We start from the raw sequence: 16,650 nt of genomic DNA, 5'->3' as shown, positions 1-16,650 counted from the left end.
ATGAAGGTTCAGTACGGTGATGCATGTTTGTCACAGCAGCAAGTCTACAAATGGAGTAGGAATTCGCAAATGGTGAGACCTCCAGCTGTTTCTCAACTGAATTCAGTATTGTAAACAGTGGCTGATTACATACTATCCATCCTGGATCAGTTGGTAAATATAATTGTTCTATATCTATCATGCTTATACCTCTGAAATTCTCCTTATGTAGCTATCAAAATTCTTGATATGTAACACCAGATACTAATCGTCAGTGCCCACAATTATATGAAATGAAGTAGCCAATTGTTCCATAAATTTACAAATAATCCTATTGGAGAAACATCCGCAACTGAGCATTATACCAGAAGTTGAAGATACCGCTTCAGTTGTAAAGTTCTTTTATTATCACACAACTGGATTTGGTCTCTTATAACCTATCTTCAGGTGTCGTAACTTGGTGCTGTGGCCCCGATCACCGCAGTGGACTTGTACTAGGCGCGGTGTGCTGCCTATGAGCACAGAACTGTTCAACCTCTCAATAAATCTAGTTGTTGAATGGAATTAAGGGGCATAGCTCTTCCATAAATTACATTCACTGAGAAATTAAAGAACAAATTTGTAACAGGTTTTTGAGGTTTTGTTTGAATCATAAAAACTTTCCAGTGATTTATGTAAAAGTTCTGTACTATTATTATTGGCCTCTGTTTTGACAAATGTAAATTTCCTACTTCAAAATACTTTTTAGAAATGCATACTTTACATCAAACTGTTTTATGTGTCAATCACCTTACACTGCCACGCTAGAAAAAGTGCTCGTCATTATCAAATCTTGATATAGGACTAAATGTGTCAACATAATGTTGTCTAAATCATTGTGTATAGTCTTTTTCCTACAAATTTTGCCTTCTATTGAATCATTTCAGTATTTGTATTTCATTTTATATCAGAGCCCATTATCTTCAAACATCTTATTTGTTTTAGTTTCATTAACTAATTTCTATTCTTCATTCTTCTTCAGAGATTCATTTCTTCCTCCATAGCTTTCTTCCAGTTTTCGGATTCTTCTGATGAATCCTTTCTTTATAACTGCCGGTGCCTCATAATATAGTGTCATCCTTGATTGGTCAGCTGAGTGTTTTCTTTAATGTAACAGTTTCTCAAGTTTCCTTACCCAGATAAATTTTGGGTTCCTTTGTGTTCATTTTTGCTTCTGAATTGTTCACTATTTGTTCTGTAGTGGCATATAAATGCTTGTTACACTTTGATTAACACAGTCTCTTGTTTACCAAACACGGCTGATGGTTTCCAGTGTGGTTACCAACGTGGTCGAATTCTAAAGTGCTGGAGAATCCAACCAGTTTTTTGTCCTCTTCTGTTAAGTCTCAAAATATATATTCCTGGTGGCAGTTCTATCTAATGCACATATTGCAAAAATCATCAAAGTACACACCAAGTAGCTGTAGGAAAAATTGTCTTAAATATGGAACAAAAAGAAACTTGCAAATAATGCACGTTTCAAGTAAAAACCATTAGCTAAAAATGAACTCATATTCCCTTAAGTATTGACATGTTTCATGTACATATTTCATCTAATTAATTGCAAGACTCTCACTAATTGATGACTGTGTGTAACACATTACTTCCATACCACACCTGTTTGCTCATTATCTGTGGCTGTTGTGTACACCAGAGAAGGAGTTATTTGTTTGGTCTGAAGACTGTGAACCAGTCTGTCCCTAATGCTAAGTAGGTGGTGGTTGGAATGTACTAGGCTGATCTCAAGGACAAATGTTTTCTCATGACAACCAGTGTTTGTCAACAGCCATTACAGAAAAACTTGTCAAAATCTAGGCAGGAAGCTGCACCTTACAGAAGCACTAGGAGTGGGAGCAGGAAGTGGACAACAAAATATCTACTTTCTGCCTCTGATTCCGACTGGATGAAAAGGCTAAATGTCAAACAATCTCGTAGAGATTTGCAGCTCACAAAACTGAGGATTGCTGTTTCATTCCATTCAACAACTAAATTTGTTGAACAGTTGGCCAACTCATTTCACATTATTGGACACTGATAATTAGTACGTGGGGTTACATATCAAGAATTTTGATAACTAAATCAGTCTGTATATACATATATAAAGCAAATTTTAGAGGCATATAGCATGGTACATATAGAACTATTATCTTTACCAATGATGGAGAGTGTGTAATCAGTTACTTTTTACAACAGTGCACTCCACATACTGAAGGACAAGATTCATCATATGCTTTAGTGTTGCTTCAAGAGTTCAAGTTTTTGACTGAAACAAGCAAAGCAAACCATAGCAATGTCTTAATCTTTCTTCAACACAGACTACCTTTTAAAAGAAATTACAGTTATGAATGAGTCCCTAGTACCTATTTTGCAATTAAAAACTAAAAGTGCTGACAGATATATTAATGGATCATCATTTTATGAATGATACAAAAACACAGACATAATGAGAACAAAATTAGAGTTACTTATAACCAACTAGCAGAGAGGCAACAGAAATTCTTTCAAAAGGGTTACCATTTAGGAAGTTAAAAGTTGTGAATTTGTTGGCAAGTGTTTACTTCATGAAATAAAATATTGAGGGACTACAGGCAAGTACAAGTTTACCAATGTTATTATATATGCATTAATATTCTTTTGAAACTTGTCAGTTAGCAATACAGGAAGTACTTTGAATAGTTCTTACATTGTTGCTGTTGAAACATGACGATGTTATCTTAATAGTGATATTTACTGTGAAGCTTTTGATTAATAAAATGAATGTTTTTCATTACTTGGCCTGCAACAGACTAACAGCAATATAGAGTAATCATCTTGTGGTGTTGCAGTTCTTATTTCCATGCTTCCTAAGAAAATTGGATGAGGAATTCTGCTTTATGCTCGACACCTTTGAAATTTAGTTTTACCCAGACATGTTTAAGCACTTTATGTGCTATTTCAGTCAGTTACTGTATTTCCTTTCTGTAAAACTGCTGTTACATATTAACGTTATAGAGAAAACATTTGGTACAAAACATTTACATTTGTGAAAGAAGTGATTGTTGTCAAATATTATACATGGTTTGTTTACAGCTCACATTTGAGATATGTAATACTGGGCTGATGCCCATATTATTACAATATGTCTAAAGCTCTGGTTTTGTAGCCTAATGGGAAAATGGGTGGATGTATACATTAGTTTACGTACCATACACGAAGCTATTGAATGTTTATGTAGGTAGTGTGAGTCTGCTACACAATCTGCAACTTGTTGCCTGCAAGCAGCAAAACGTAATTTTTATTTTTATTTGTTATGGATTTCTGGGGGGGGGGGGGGGGGGAGAAGAGTATGAATGAGTATGTATCGCATTATTCTGCATGTTACTTATGGCTTCGATGTTGTGGTGTTTGTCTCCTTCGTTTGTGTTGTCATAACACAACTGATTTCTACCACTTTTGTTGTGTCAGAGGCATTTTCTGCAATTTTTCGAAGTTGCAAAGCATTTTCCCCGCCATTACTTGTTGTTGTGGCTATGTTGTATTCATTTGTTAGGGCATTTTCGTCTGGGTTAAACATGCAGATTTGAAGTGTTGTTGGTGGTTACGGTGTTTGGTTTTTGTGTGTGTGGGGGGGGGTGGTGGTGGTTAGTGTTTAACGTCCCGTTGACAACGAGGTCATTAGAGGCGGTGAGGGGGGGGGGAGGCTGCACGCAGGGCTGGAATGGGAGGGAGGTTACTGTAGAAAGGCGTCTAGAGTGTATTTTGTACAGTATGAGGGAGACAGAAATTTAGTTCTCGACACTGATAATGTGAAGATTTGGTGTGGGTGTTATTTATATTCTTCTTAATTCTGGCAAAGAGGGTTTTATTGCACAGTGGTGTGTGTTCATTTAGTACTTTCTTTCCTTGGCTATGATGAGATAGTTTCCTTCTATTGTTAATTTTTTATATAGGCTGTCACCAGTTTTTAGAATCTTTAAGTCAGTTTCAGTGTTTGTTTGGTGGTGATTCTGGGCTATCAGATGATCTTCAAATGCTGAGTGTGAGTTATTGCTTTTCAGTGCTCTGAGATGTTCTGCGTACCTGGTTCTGAAATTCCTGCATGTTTGACCCTCATATACAGATTGACAGCAGTTGTAACTTAGTTGATATACACAAAACTGGCTGTATTTGTCAGTGTTGGTAGCATTTCTTCTAAGTCTAAAGAAACAGAAGTCTAAAGAACCCAAGTGACTTAATAGAAAAAATAAGAAATGAAAACATACCAAAACAATGCAAGCTTAATTTCATTTGACATAATTTCCATGTGCGCACACACTCCAACAGAAGAAACCATCAGCATCAGAAAGTAACCTCCAGCTACAAGGAAACATTCCCACAACAAACATACCAGAAATATCGGCCATACTCTGGCACATCACAGAGCAAAACTACTTCACATTCAACAACAAATTTTACTCTCAACAAGATGAACTACCTGTGGGATCCCCAGTCAGTGTCCTATCTGACATTTTCCTCAATAAGATAGCAAAGCCAATATCCGACAATACAGCAATACCAAAACAGTATACAATAATATATTGGTACAGATATGTAGACAATATAATTTGCCTGATAGATGAATCACAGCCTCACATAAAAGAACTTCATGAGGACATAAAACACCATCCACCCACAAATACAGTCCACTATTGAAACACAAACAGATGAAAAACTAAATTTCCTAGCTCCCACCATACACAAGAGAAACAACAGATAGGAGTTCACAATTTACAGGAAACCCCCAGTCACCAGTACCATTATTGACATCCAATTCAATCACCCCATAACTCACAAAGAAGCCAGATTAAGACATTTACTACACAGACTGAACAAAACACCCTTGAACAAACATGATTACACACAAGTACTGAATACAATAAAGCAAATTGCACGGGAGAAGGGATATGATAGAAAGAGAGTGGATAAAGTGAACCACAAAATACAGAAATAGGCAACACATAATCATGAAAGATACACACAAACAAACACAACACAACCTACAACAAATCAGCAGACAGTGAGCAACAAAACAGACTTGGAAGAAATACCACCAACACTGACAAATACAGCCAGTCTTTTATATACCAAAAACTTGCAACTGCTGTCAATCTGTGTATGTGGGTCAAACATTCAGGAATTTCAGAACCAGGTTCGCAGAACATATCAGAGCACTGGAAAAAATAGCCCAGAATCACCACACAACAAACACTGAAACTGACGTAAAGATTCTTAAAACTAGTGACAGCCTATATAAAAAATTAACAATAGAAGAAAACTACCTCATCATAGCCATGGAAAGAAAGTACTATCTTTACCAGAATTAAGAAGTGTACAAATAACACCCACAACAAAACTTCACATTTCTCCCTCATACTTTGCAAAATTTACTCCAGATGCCTTTCTACAGTAACCTCTGCCACCCCCCACCTCTCTCTCTCTCTCTCTCTCTCTCCCCCCACCTCTCAGCCTTGCACACACACACACACACACACACACACACACACACACACACAAAAAAAAACCAAACACCTTAAACACCAACAACACTGCATGCCTCACCCAGACAAACGTGCAATGAATCAAATGAATGCTACACAGCCACGACAACACTTAATGGCAGGGAAAACACTTTGCAAGTTTGAAAAATCACAGAAAATGCCTGTGAAACAACAAATGTGGTAGAAATCAGCATGTTACCACATCACAAACGAAGGAGACAAACACATCATCAAAGCCATAACTTGCAAAATAACGTGCTATGTACTCATTTTCAATTAAGAAATACGTAAAAAAAAAAAAAAAATTATGTTTTGCTGTTTGCAGGTGACAAGTTGTAGACTGTGTAGCAGACTCACAGCACCAACATAAACATTCTATAGCTTCATGTAAGGCATGTAAAATAATGCATACATCCACCCTTCTCCAAATAAGCTACAAAACCAGAACTTTAGATACATTGTAATAAACAACGCACAATTCATCAGCCCAGTAATACATATCTCAGCTGTGAACTGTAAACAAACCCAGTATAATATTTGACAACAATCACTTCATTCACAAATGTAAATATTTTGTACCAAATATTTTCTCTAAACGTTAATAACAACAATTTTACAGAAAGGAAATAAAGTAACCCACTGAAGATAGTACAAAAGGCATTGAAACATGTCTGGGTAAAACTAAATTTCAAAGGTGACTTGCATAAGGCAGAATTACTCATCCACGTAATACAGAGGTTCTATTTGCTTTGTCAGTATGCGTCTCGTTCAGCCGTTAACATCTTCTTCGTGCCCTTTCGGCGGATGGCAAGAGGCTTGTCTCGTTTCATCTCTTACTTACAGTTATGAAAAGACCATTCTAGACTGCATCAGATGTGATTATATTGATTCTGTAAACTTAACTGTAATAGATGTTATTGTAAGACTTCGTGTTATATGAAAATAAAAAGTTATGGACCAGTTCACAATTTATTATTGTTTTACTCTCATATCAAGTGTGATCACTGAACTTCCACCATGTTGACAATTGTTTTACCTGTGAAATATTCATTACGGTAACTTCACATGACCATCAGAACTTGCATTTCTGTGCAGAATGCAGTTTTTGCCCCTGTGTGTTCTTCACAGCAGGTACTTCACTGCCATAAATAATTGCTGGTCTAATGTTTATAGTGTACACTTTGCCTGTGGTAGAAATAGGTATTTTCTCTTGTACAAGACTCAGATGGTATGGTTTGCTCCAAGATGTGGTTATCTGATGGGAATCACCTGTATTGTTGCTCAGTCCTCTCTTATTACTGATCCTAGATAACTGAACATGTTATCATAGGCAATTTTGTTCTGTTAAGGTGGACATTATTGTGGGGAGGCTGGATCTGGTAGTGTCAAAGTCGGAGACCAAGAATTCTGCTTTCGTCGTACTAGAACCCATGCGAGCACTCTCTAATGTCTTTTTCTACTGTTACAAGAGCTCTTGAATTTCTTATTTGTCGTCTGATACAATCAGCACATGATCAGATTCTAAGAGTGTAATGGTTCTCTTTTTTGTGACTTTCTCTCACATAGCAGGCTCAGTTCAAGAAGAGAAAGCTAACACAGAAAAAAAAATTGTAATTACGATTTTTTCCCCTTGGTGCAATGGAAAAAAAAAAGTCCGATTATGAGAAAGAGAATTTTTTAAAAAGTCAGAAAGTAGAATTCCAATTTATGCTGAATCTATAGTTACAAATAACATGAAGAGGTCTCCAGGGGAAGGACTGATTTTTGGCCAAGTTACACAGTAGTGTAGATCATTGTATTTTGACAGGTGCAGCCACAAGAAATTGAATAAAAATGATTTAGCAGTCATTTCTGTTACGGTGTAAAAAGAAATGAACATGGCACAGGACTTGTGCTGGCTGCCTTCAACACATCAGCCAGGTATCTTAACCATTACACTACATGGAGGGTTTCTGAATAATTCTCTCTATTATTTCAACTTCAGCCATCTACTGGATGACAAGAAATTCTTTTAAACACACACAAACAAAATGACTAGTTTATGGTAATTCAAAGAGGAAGGCAATTTCAAAACACTGTAGCACTTTTATACTGACAATTTGAACTGAAATTTATCCTTTTTGCCTGGAGTTTCTTATGGTTTTCCCAGGGTTATCTTTACAAAATCTGCTAATTCTTTTCACGGGGCTGAAGCTTTCCCCTTTGTATGTCACTGTTAGTCTTGTCGGCTGGGAGAGGGGGTGGAGCAACTTTCTCTCTCTCTCTCTCTCTCTCTCTCTCTCTCTGTCTCTACTGCTCTCAACATTCAGCAACATTATTATTTTCCTTGCTCCACTGTATAATGTACTATCCCAGGCCCTCATCTGATGAGTGGAAGGAGTATTTGGCTTTGCCCATAATGGGCCAGGAACTGCTTCATCACTCACCACTTTACTACAGATTGCAACACAGCACAGCAGTCACTTCACAGGGGCTAAATACTTACAGTTCTGTATTAGACTGCTTAGGTTGGGAGTGGCCAGATGCAAAATACGAGCGGGCCTAAGTCAACAGACTTCTGCCGGTTCAGAACTAGGGAGCCCTCGCTCTTCTCTTCACGAAAAAACTGTACCAAATGCTGTCTGTGGTTATTTTGCATAATATGTTACCAGTGTACATTGTCTTTCTAGGTTAATAACTGTCGGAGAACTCACAATAGCTTGCATAACATTAGACAGATGTTTGCAAATATAACTTCGGGCTACCAATGATAAAACTGGCACAGGATAGAGAAAATGAAAAGTGTACGAATATTGAAGGGAACCGTATATGAGAAATTATGTTTGTGTGTTGGGTGGGTGGGTGAGCGAGTGTGCATGGATGAATCTGGGTATGTGATGTGTCCTGTGCAGAAATAGAGACGTACTTTGAGACATAGCTAGATAGCTCTGTGTATATATAAATCATGTTCTTCAGCTGCTTTCTCCAGACAGCTGTGAGGACTTCTGTTGCGGAATCTCTCGTGAATAGTGTGTTTCCATTCTATTACCCATATCAATCCAAGGTTAACAAGACAGCCCGCACCATATGTGCACTAACAGAATAATGTGAATTAAATGTTCACTATGCACACCATAACTCATACGACTGATAGAAATTGTAAAATGACACTACAGACCACGTACTTCCTCATTCTCACCCAGCCCCATTACACCAGATACCAGTGTCATTATATAAGTACTACATTCATTCACTACCAAATTTGTAGCAAAGCTTGCTATGAGACTAGAATATTGAAGTTTTGTGGCAATAAAGTGCAACAATCATAAACACTTCCAACAATAGTTCAACATTTTATAGCTACATAATAGTTAATGATAATAGGTGAAAAGCAACAGCTTGAAAAGATGCCAGGTGAGGAAAATGGGACAAACTGATAGATGTTACAAAGGCTCTTTTAGAGTGCGAAGGAGTGTTTGATGTTGTCATTGGTAATTTAATGAAACCAGAAGAAAATACGCTGAATAATGATGACCAACTCGCTGTGTGGATATAGACTAACTCCAAGGCAAAGAAACATCTTTGTCATAAAAAAAACAAAGCCGCTGCTTCATGTTGGTGAATGCATAACTGCTCAATATCTTTGAAATAGATAACATAAAAACTATTATGTCCATTCAGTGGAAGACATTGATTTAGTTTGACAGGAGTATCGTGAGAAGCATCTGACAGTGTACGAGATCATGTAGTCAAATTTGATGAAATACAGACCTATTAAGACAGGTTGCTTCTCACCTATAGAGGAGGTATTGAATGGCAGACAGGCTCATTTAATACTGAACTGTCAGATTTTAGGTATCTGACAAAGTCATTCATTTGGCACACATGGCCTCCTTTGTCTCCAGGCACTACAAAGGTAGATACATAATGTGTATTATTATTTCAAAATGTGCTACTGCATTAAAATGAGCAATAGCTAATAATAAACTGGCATAGTAGAAGGTATGCTGTGGCATTAAAACACTTAGTTACTAATAAATTGTGTCCCAAAGGTCTTTCTGTGTAGGTCCAAGGAAAGTTTATAATCTGATGATGTAAAGTGTGTAATTTAATACGGTTTGAGATGTTCCATTGTACGTTGTATTATTTAATGCACTTTCTTCATAAACTTTTTATGTTTCTCAATCGTGACTTCTTGAAAATCTGTGCCAAACTTCTTCTATAACTGCAGTTTATTTGCTCTCAGTAAACTCAAAAGTACGGCTCCAATTTCTTTAAAAGAAAAGTCCATTCATTTTAATAAATCATTTATTGCTAATAAACATGTGCATGACTAAATGGATTACATCAATAGTCAGTCACAACCACCCAATATGAAATCTCAACTTAGAAGAGAAATGAACAGAACAGTTCATTTGTATCTTTACATCTCATGAGAAGCATTGTCAAAATTATTTATATATATCTTATTAGGACTCGTGCACCTTGTCAAAGTACGTAGGTTGGTGAGTCCCAAAACTTGTATATTTGCATCCAGGTAGGTATTTCCTCTTGTGAAGTTTTTGCAATTGCCACCACATCTTTAAAACAAGTGATGTCCATCAGTGTGACATGCCACATGCAAATAAAATAGCAAACCCACACATGTCTGTGTTCTCGCCTCTGATACCTTAAGTATACTAGCTTTCATTTACAAGAATCATTCATTGGTAAGAAACATAGGAATATATATCACTCCTTTGGATGGGTAACTATCACCACAGGTACTAAACAACTATATCGAAATGGTGAAAACAGTATAAAGTAGCAGTTCAATGTTTCTGACAGTACGTATTTGAAAAAGAAGACATGACTACTAAGAAGTTGCAGTATGTCCACTTTTTCATAACTAGTTTCAGTAATAGTCTTCTGGTCAAACTAGTAACACATCATCCTGATTTGAAAACTGTGCAAATTCTTCATAAGATACATACAGAAGCTTAATAGCAAAACTTAAGTAACTAAATGGTGCTGGTTTGTTAGAGTAAGCCATCACCATATACTGTGAAACGTGAAGCATTGTAAGAGGCTTTCAGACATGTATCTTCGTACAGAAAGAACTTAATAATTTGGTTGCTGAAAGACGTACCTGTATTAAACATGTCAAAAATACCTATAAATCATGTCACATGTACCTCTCTTACCTAGGTAATACATTGTTTTACTGTTTTCTGGAAATTGTCCTGCATGATTAATCACATCATTTTATGTTCCTAACATACTTTTTTCCTTCTTGAATTTCCGTATCCTTTTATCAAAACGGGAATGAAATTCAAGTAATTTGACAGGCCACTAAAACGCTTCATTCAAGTCATGTGATACCTGTGATGTCACTGGCTAGCTTGTTGCTCCTACTGTCATAATGCTATGTCTTGCTTTGGAATTTATCTTTCAGAAAATGGGTTACATATGGTGTGTAGTGTCATAGTGTATAAATACATCTATAAAATCTCCTGAAAAGTTGTTCTTGAGTGTTCTAAAGAATGAGAAGATGCATAAAATACGATTGCACTGTACTAGTAAATTGCAATGTTGATGCACAAGTTCACTAACAACGAAGGATGGCACCATTCAGCGAAATTAAACTCCTACTGAAAATTGCCTTTTTACCCAACTACACCTCAGTTATTCGGTATAGCTTAGTTGTTAAAAGCCGTAGACCATTGAATTGTATAAAATTATTTTAGTAACCACAACTAAAAGCGGGAACTCCTTGTTCTGCGGATCAGAGCCGCCAGGCGGGGAAACCGCCGGCGGTGGAGCATGCACCACCGGGTAAACACAGGACGAGTCGGATGACAGACCAACGACAACTGACAACAACCGACCACGACCGACTATGAGCGACACAACAAGGAAGAGACAAACAACGGAGGCTTGTGGAAACCACAACACCAAACACCAAACGTAAATCCACTCGGAACCAGAGCCGGGCAAATGTCAACAACGAACAACGACCAGAACGCAGTACTGCCGAGATAGAAACGAAATCCAGAGCGAGTACCAGACTGGCTGGACTAGGGCAGAGCGGGTCCCTATATACGAACCAGAGGGAGCGGCTATTGGCCGCTGTCTGCACGTGGCTTAGCGGTGGTGCCCTCGCTGCGCGAGAGCTGCTGCGCAGAATGGCCGCCATGGAGGCGGAGCTCTCTATGGGCTGACCACATCCATTTGTTCTGCCGCGTGTTCGACTTCCGCGGCGGAAGGTACTAGAATTATGTTCATAGATTACTGGTTTGAACCTAACACTAAAGAACACTTTAACTTATTTGTAAAATGACTCAACAGTCCTCTCATATGGAAACTAAATCACCATTACAAACCTGTACCACAGTGATCAGAAACAGAATATTATTGTATTTTCCTTGCTGTATACATGCGCTTTCATTTGCAATCGCTGTTCACATGTCACATTCAAAAAGATGTTTTCTAGTTAATGTTACAACACACTTTTTGCTTTATTAGAAACAATTTTTTTATCTTTGTATTGCCATGCTAGGATCCTTGTTATTTAAACTTTTGCAGCTTCGTCATCTTAAATAAAGGTCAAGTAAGTCTGCATCAGACATCATTATTTTACAATAACAAACATCACAGACCTTATGTTTGTGTCACCTGCAAGTTGTACCTCTGTATAATCTCATGATCGTACGCCTCACTGTACTGTAGGTGTATGATGATATCTTCACTACTAGCAGTTCTTTTCAGAAACATGAATTGTTTGTTTGCGAAATAAAAGTATTTATCCTCTGTTGTTCATTTCTCAGACCAAGACTAATATGAAGCTATATATAATACATCCTACAATCGAAAACAACTGCTACAATCAGTTCTTGTTAATGCTATTTTCGTATTTCATGTAAAACTTTGAAATATACATGATCCTTCCAGGATACCTCTTTTTCTGTAGTCGGATGCACCATCCATTACGCCACCAGAGGCCAGCTGGATGCAGTATCTCGGCTGAGTATCTTCTGTAGAGGACCTCAGCACAAAGTTTTGCAAAGGATGATTTTATTGTGCTTTGGGTTGTAGCTCATGACTGATAATTGACAATCTAGTTACAGTATATGTACCCTTTTCCAAAAGTTCTGCAATTCATTACTTTTGAGCAAGTTTAAAGATGTTGCAGGGAGAAGAGAAAAGACTGTCCGTCGTTCACATGTTGCTGCTGTAAATGGGTGAAGCATAAATGCATTAACTTTCGCAAGGCTTCCACTATCAGCATTCGCAAAATTTGTTTTTATTGTTACTTAAAAGATGTAATTGGTTTTCCATAATTAAATAGCTAATTTGTTTGCAGAAAAAGTACATAAACACCTTGTAACTTCTGCTAATGCTCCTATAACACAAATATAGCTTCATCTTACTCCTAGTCTGTGACATCACTAAAGCATCAGCCAGTAACAGAGCATTCTTGGATCACGTGGCCAGAATTTGATTATTTAATGATTTTTAAGCTTTAATTACCTAAAAGTAACAGATATTTTGTGAGAATAATGATCATAAGTGCTATTTAAATGTTGTTATCAATCAGAATATCAACAATGCAAAACATGTTTTTAACACAGGAAAATAGCCTATTGGCATACTTTGGTGATGCAATAAACTGGTGAAATTAACAATATGAATGAACTTCGTTCCTGGACAAGAATACATTTTAATGTCCCAGTGTACAATGCTTCATACAGTATGATGAAAGTGTTAAGTTTCTCTCTCTTTCAGTAGACATTGTTAGCTATATAGTATTTGCAGGCTTTTTCAATCAAGATGGTGTGTAATAGATCAACCAGAATATTGTTGTATTATTGAAAGTAATTATGAATAAATAAAGTTATAGTGAATATAACAGAGGGAAACATTCCACGTGGAAAAAATATATCTAAAAAGAAAGAAAGTGATGAGACTTACCAAACAAAAGCGCTGGCAGGTCGATAGACACACAAACAAACACAAACATACACACAAAATTCTAGCTTTCGCAACAAACGGTTGCTTCGTCAGGAAAGAGGGAAGGAGAGGGAAAGATGAAAGGAAGTGGGTTTTAAGGGAGAGGGTAAGGAGTCATTCCAATCCCGGGAGCGGAAAGACTTACCTTAGGGGGAAAAAAGGACGGGTATACACTCGCGCACACACACACACATATCCATCCGCATATACACAGACACAAGCAGACATTTATAAAGGCAAAGAGTTTGGGCAGAGATGTCCATTATTATAGTGAAGCATTTAGGCAGTCATATTCCTGTCCAGATAGCTGTGAATGCTGGCGTGACACTTCTGGAATTTGGAGAGGTGTACTGGCTCCCGCTTGAATTTGTTTGTAGGATTAACGAGGGCTGGTGTGCTGGTCACCCTAGATGTTGTTTTTATGTGGTTTCCCACATCGAACAAGGTGAATACTGGGCTGGCGCCCGTGTTCCATCTGAGTTACATGACTCACATATATTTAGAAAACGTTTGCACACTTTCACATGGGATAACACATCAAGATATAGGATAAGGACCAGGGAAAAGAAAGGGGGGGGGGACATTCCAGCTTCTTGACGATAATGTCTCATTTCTTTCAAGTAGCATAAAAGTGTAAGTAGGTATCGCCAATGAAGTAAATAAATGCTTTTTTTCCCACCCTTTGCAATTTATGTTCTCCATGGCCTTTGGTGTGTACATTTGGTTGTCTGTGTGGTTGTGTGTTTGAATGTGTGTAATTCTACTAGAAAAAAGATAAGAGATCGAAAGATAGAGTGGATACTATTTTCTGTTACACATTTCTCCACTCCACACATCAGTCCACTATAGGTAAGTGGTAGCTTTTCCCTTATGTTACATATTTTTTCAAGTTTATGTTACCTAGAAAATACTTTTTTTATTGCTATAATGTTATTGGTTTTGCTGCGGAATTTTGATTTATAAACTGTATATTTAAAATTTGATATTGTGTGCACTAAGAAAATTTGCTAGCATCTTGATCTACACTTATTTAAAGTACTAAGTTTTCTAATTATAGAAATGTTTGATTTTACCAAATAAGCGATAACTTCAAAGTTTTATTACTTTAATACATAGTATAAAGGAAAGGCAACTACTCACCTACAGCTGACTGACTTATGGTGCAATGATGCACATGACAGAAAAAAGTATTTATTCTATCTTTTGAGCTCCTGCTGTTTCTCTAGTTGAAATACATACATATGCAACCATGCACAAGCCTGTGTGGCCATGACTGTGTATATATTATTCCATCCAGGAATTGTCTTTATTATTATATTGTTTTAAAGATTTCATTGTTTATATAAAATGAATGAATGAATTAATATTTGAAAAGGTTTATTGCTTGCTGGGTGGTATAACAAAATGGCTGATACTTAAGTTTTTAAGTAAAATGACATTCCCTTAAATAGTATAAGAGTATTTTAAAGAGTGAAAGTATTGGCATGAAACTGACAATGAAATTGTTACTAATGGACATATACACAGCACAAAGATTAGATTACACAAGTTTCCTGATCAGTAATTATTTCTCACATAAATAGAAACAGAAAAGTTATTATATACTTCCACAGCTATGTAACAACTTACGTAGTCGTGTGGGGGAGGGAAGATAGTGCAAAGAGTTATATCCCATTCTAATTATAACATTTCAAGCTTTTTGTGAGATGTTGCACAGTTTACATCCAAATGGGGCCAATGATCCAATGAATAGTGTGAAGTAATTATTGTTCCAGTAGGTTATGTGATTTTTCTCTGTTATTAATGTGTCTTTTGGTAATTGCAAATTTTGGTGCTGTCAGTTTTATCTGGAAAGTTGTTTTGTTTTTGTATTAGAAAAATAATGCATTCGGCAGTTTATGTAGAAACATAACATGTCACACTGTATTGAACTTTATAGAATTACATTTTACTTTTTTTTTCAGGTGATTGCCATGAAACATTTCACAGAAATATATAATGGAGAACCTTTCAATTTTGAACTTATTCTACGATCCTATTTAAGATTTGTCCGTCAGAATTCATCCATTTTAGTCACACAGAGATCAGTTATTCTTAAAGCATTCCAGCATTTGAAGGTAAACATATTTACTGAAAACAACTTTCAGATCATTTTATCTTTACCAAAGCTCAAAAACTTCCTCTTTCAAGTCTACTTGTTTCTAATCAGACTAATATAGTGTGTCTAAGAATATATGTAAGACAGTCTTGTTGGCTCTCTGTTACTTGTTCATAGCTGCAAAGTTTCTTTTGTATTATGTAGACTTTGGCAACGTAATTACTACACACAGTATTGGGCAGTAGTAGTCATGAGAGATATGATGTAGCAGGTACAAAATGCCTTGGGGTATCCAGTGTTGTTACTTTCTGGAAAGAGATCTGTTAAAGAGAATGACAAAGCCATTTCTGAGTATTCAGTCAATAGATTGGACAGCAAGCTGAGTTACGATATTGAGGATATGCTAAGAATGCTTCTCTTGTGAAGATCATGTCATTTTTTAGTGGTGCAACATTGTAGAGCTTTGGAAACTGTAGGGAAGAAGGGTTGGGATAGGAGTGTTACTGATGGTTACTGACACACAGATCTTCACTGTCACTTTGAACATTATGTGGGAGCATCCGAATACTTACTAAAACAGATATAGTGTTTATACAATTACAATCTGTAGATGTAAGCTACACATTTAGTAGTGATGTTCGAACAAAAATGCTAGCTTATTTTATGTATGTTTTCTCTTCGTTGTCCTATAAAAACGTCTGGACTACCGCAGCTGAAGTCAGTAAACTATTTATTTTGCAAAATTAACTATAACTGTATTATAGTACTTAACTAGATACTTTCTATCTTTGGTACCTAGTCTAATAAAAGGTCAACTTCTTACAATGCTGTTTGTAGACTTTTAATTTTTGCTGTCTATGAATAATCCAATATGTGCCAGGCTCACCTTTGTGTCCTGTTCTTCTTTCATGTCTTTTTCATCCTCTTCTGATGTCATTCTTCATTCTAATTCTCTGCCTACATCTTCTCATTCCTTTCACTTTTTCCCTCACCTACACCTATACTTCATAAGCCTTCTTGCAGTGTGTGGCAGAGGGTACCTTGTGGAAT

At 36.7% G+C, this 16,650-nt stretch overlaps 1 protein-coding gene across 1 annotated transcript in view; it reads left to right on the top strand.

Moving 5' to 3' along the window:
- LOC126236281 (origin recognition complex subunit 4) overlaps positions 1-16,650 on the top strand; it is an 87,301-nt gene that overhangs the window by 57,115 nt on the left and 13,536 nt on the right. The window contains exon 7 of the mRNA XM_049945445.1: positions 15,467-15,619. Coding sequence (XP_049801402.1) covers positions 15,467-15,619 — 153 coding nt within the window. The remainder of the gene's footprint in view (positions 1-15,466; positions 15,620-16,650) is intronic.

Source organism: Schistocerca nitens, chromosome 2 (genome assembly GCF_023898315.1).
Source record: "Schistocerca nitens isolate TAMUIC-IGC-003100 chromosome 2, iqSchNite1.1, whole genome shotgun sequence".
In the NCBI taxonomy this organism is placed as follows: Eukaryota; Metazoa; Arthropoda; class Insecta; order Orthoptera; family Acrididae; genus Schistocerca; species Schistocerca nitens.
Note: the sequence above shows the minus strand (reverse complement) of the source record. Positions and strands in the feature narration are given on the sequence as shown.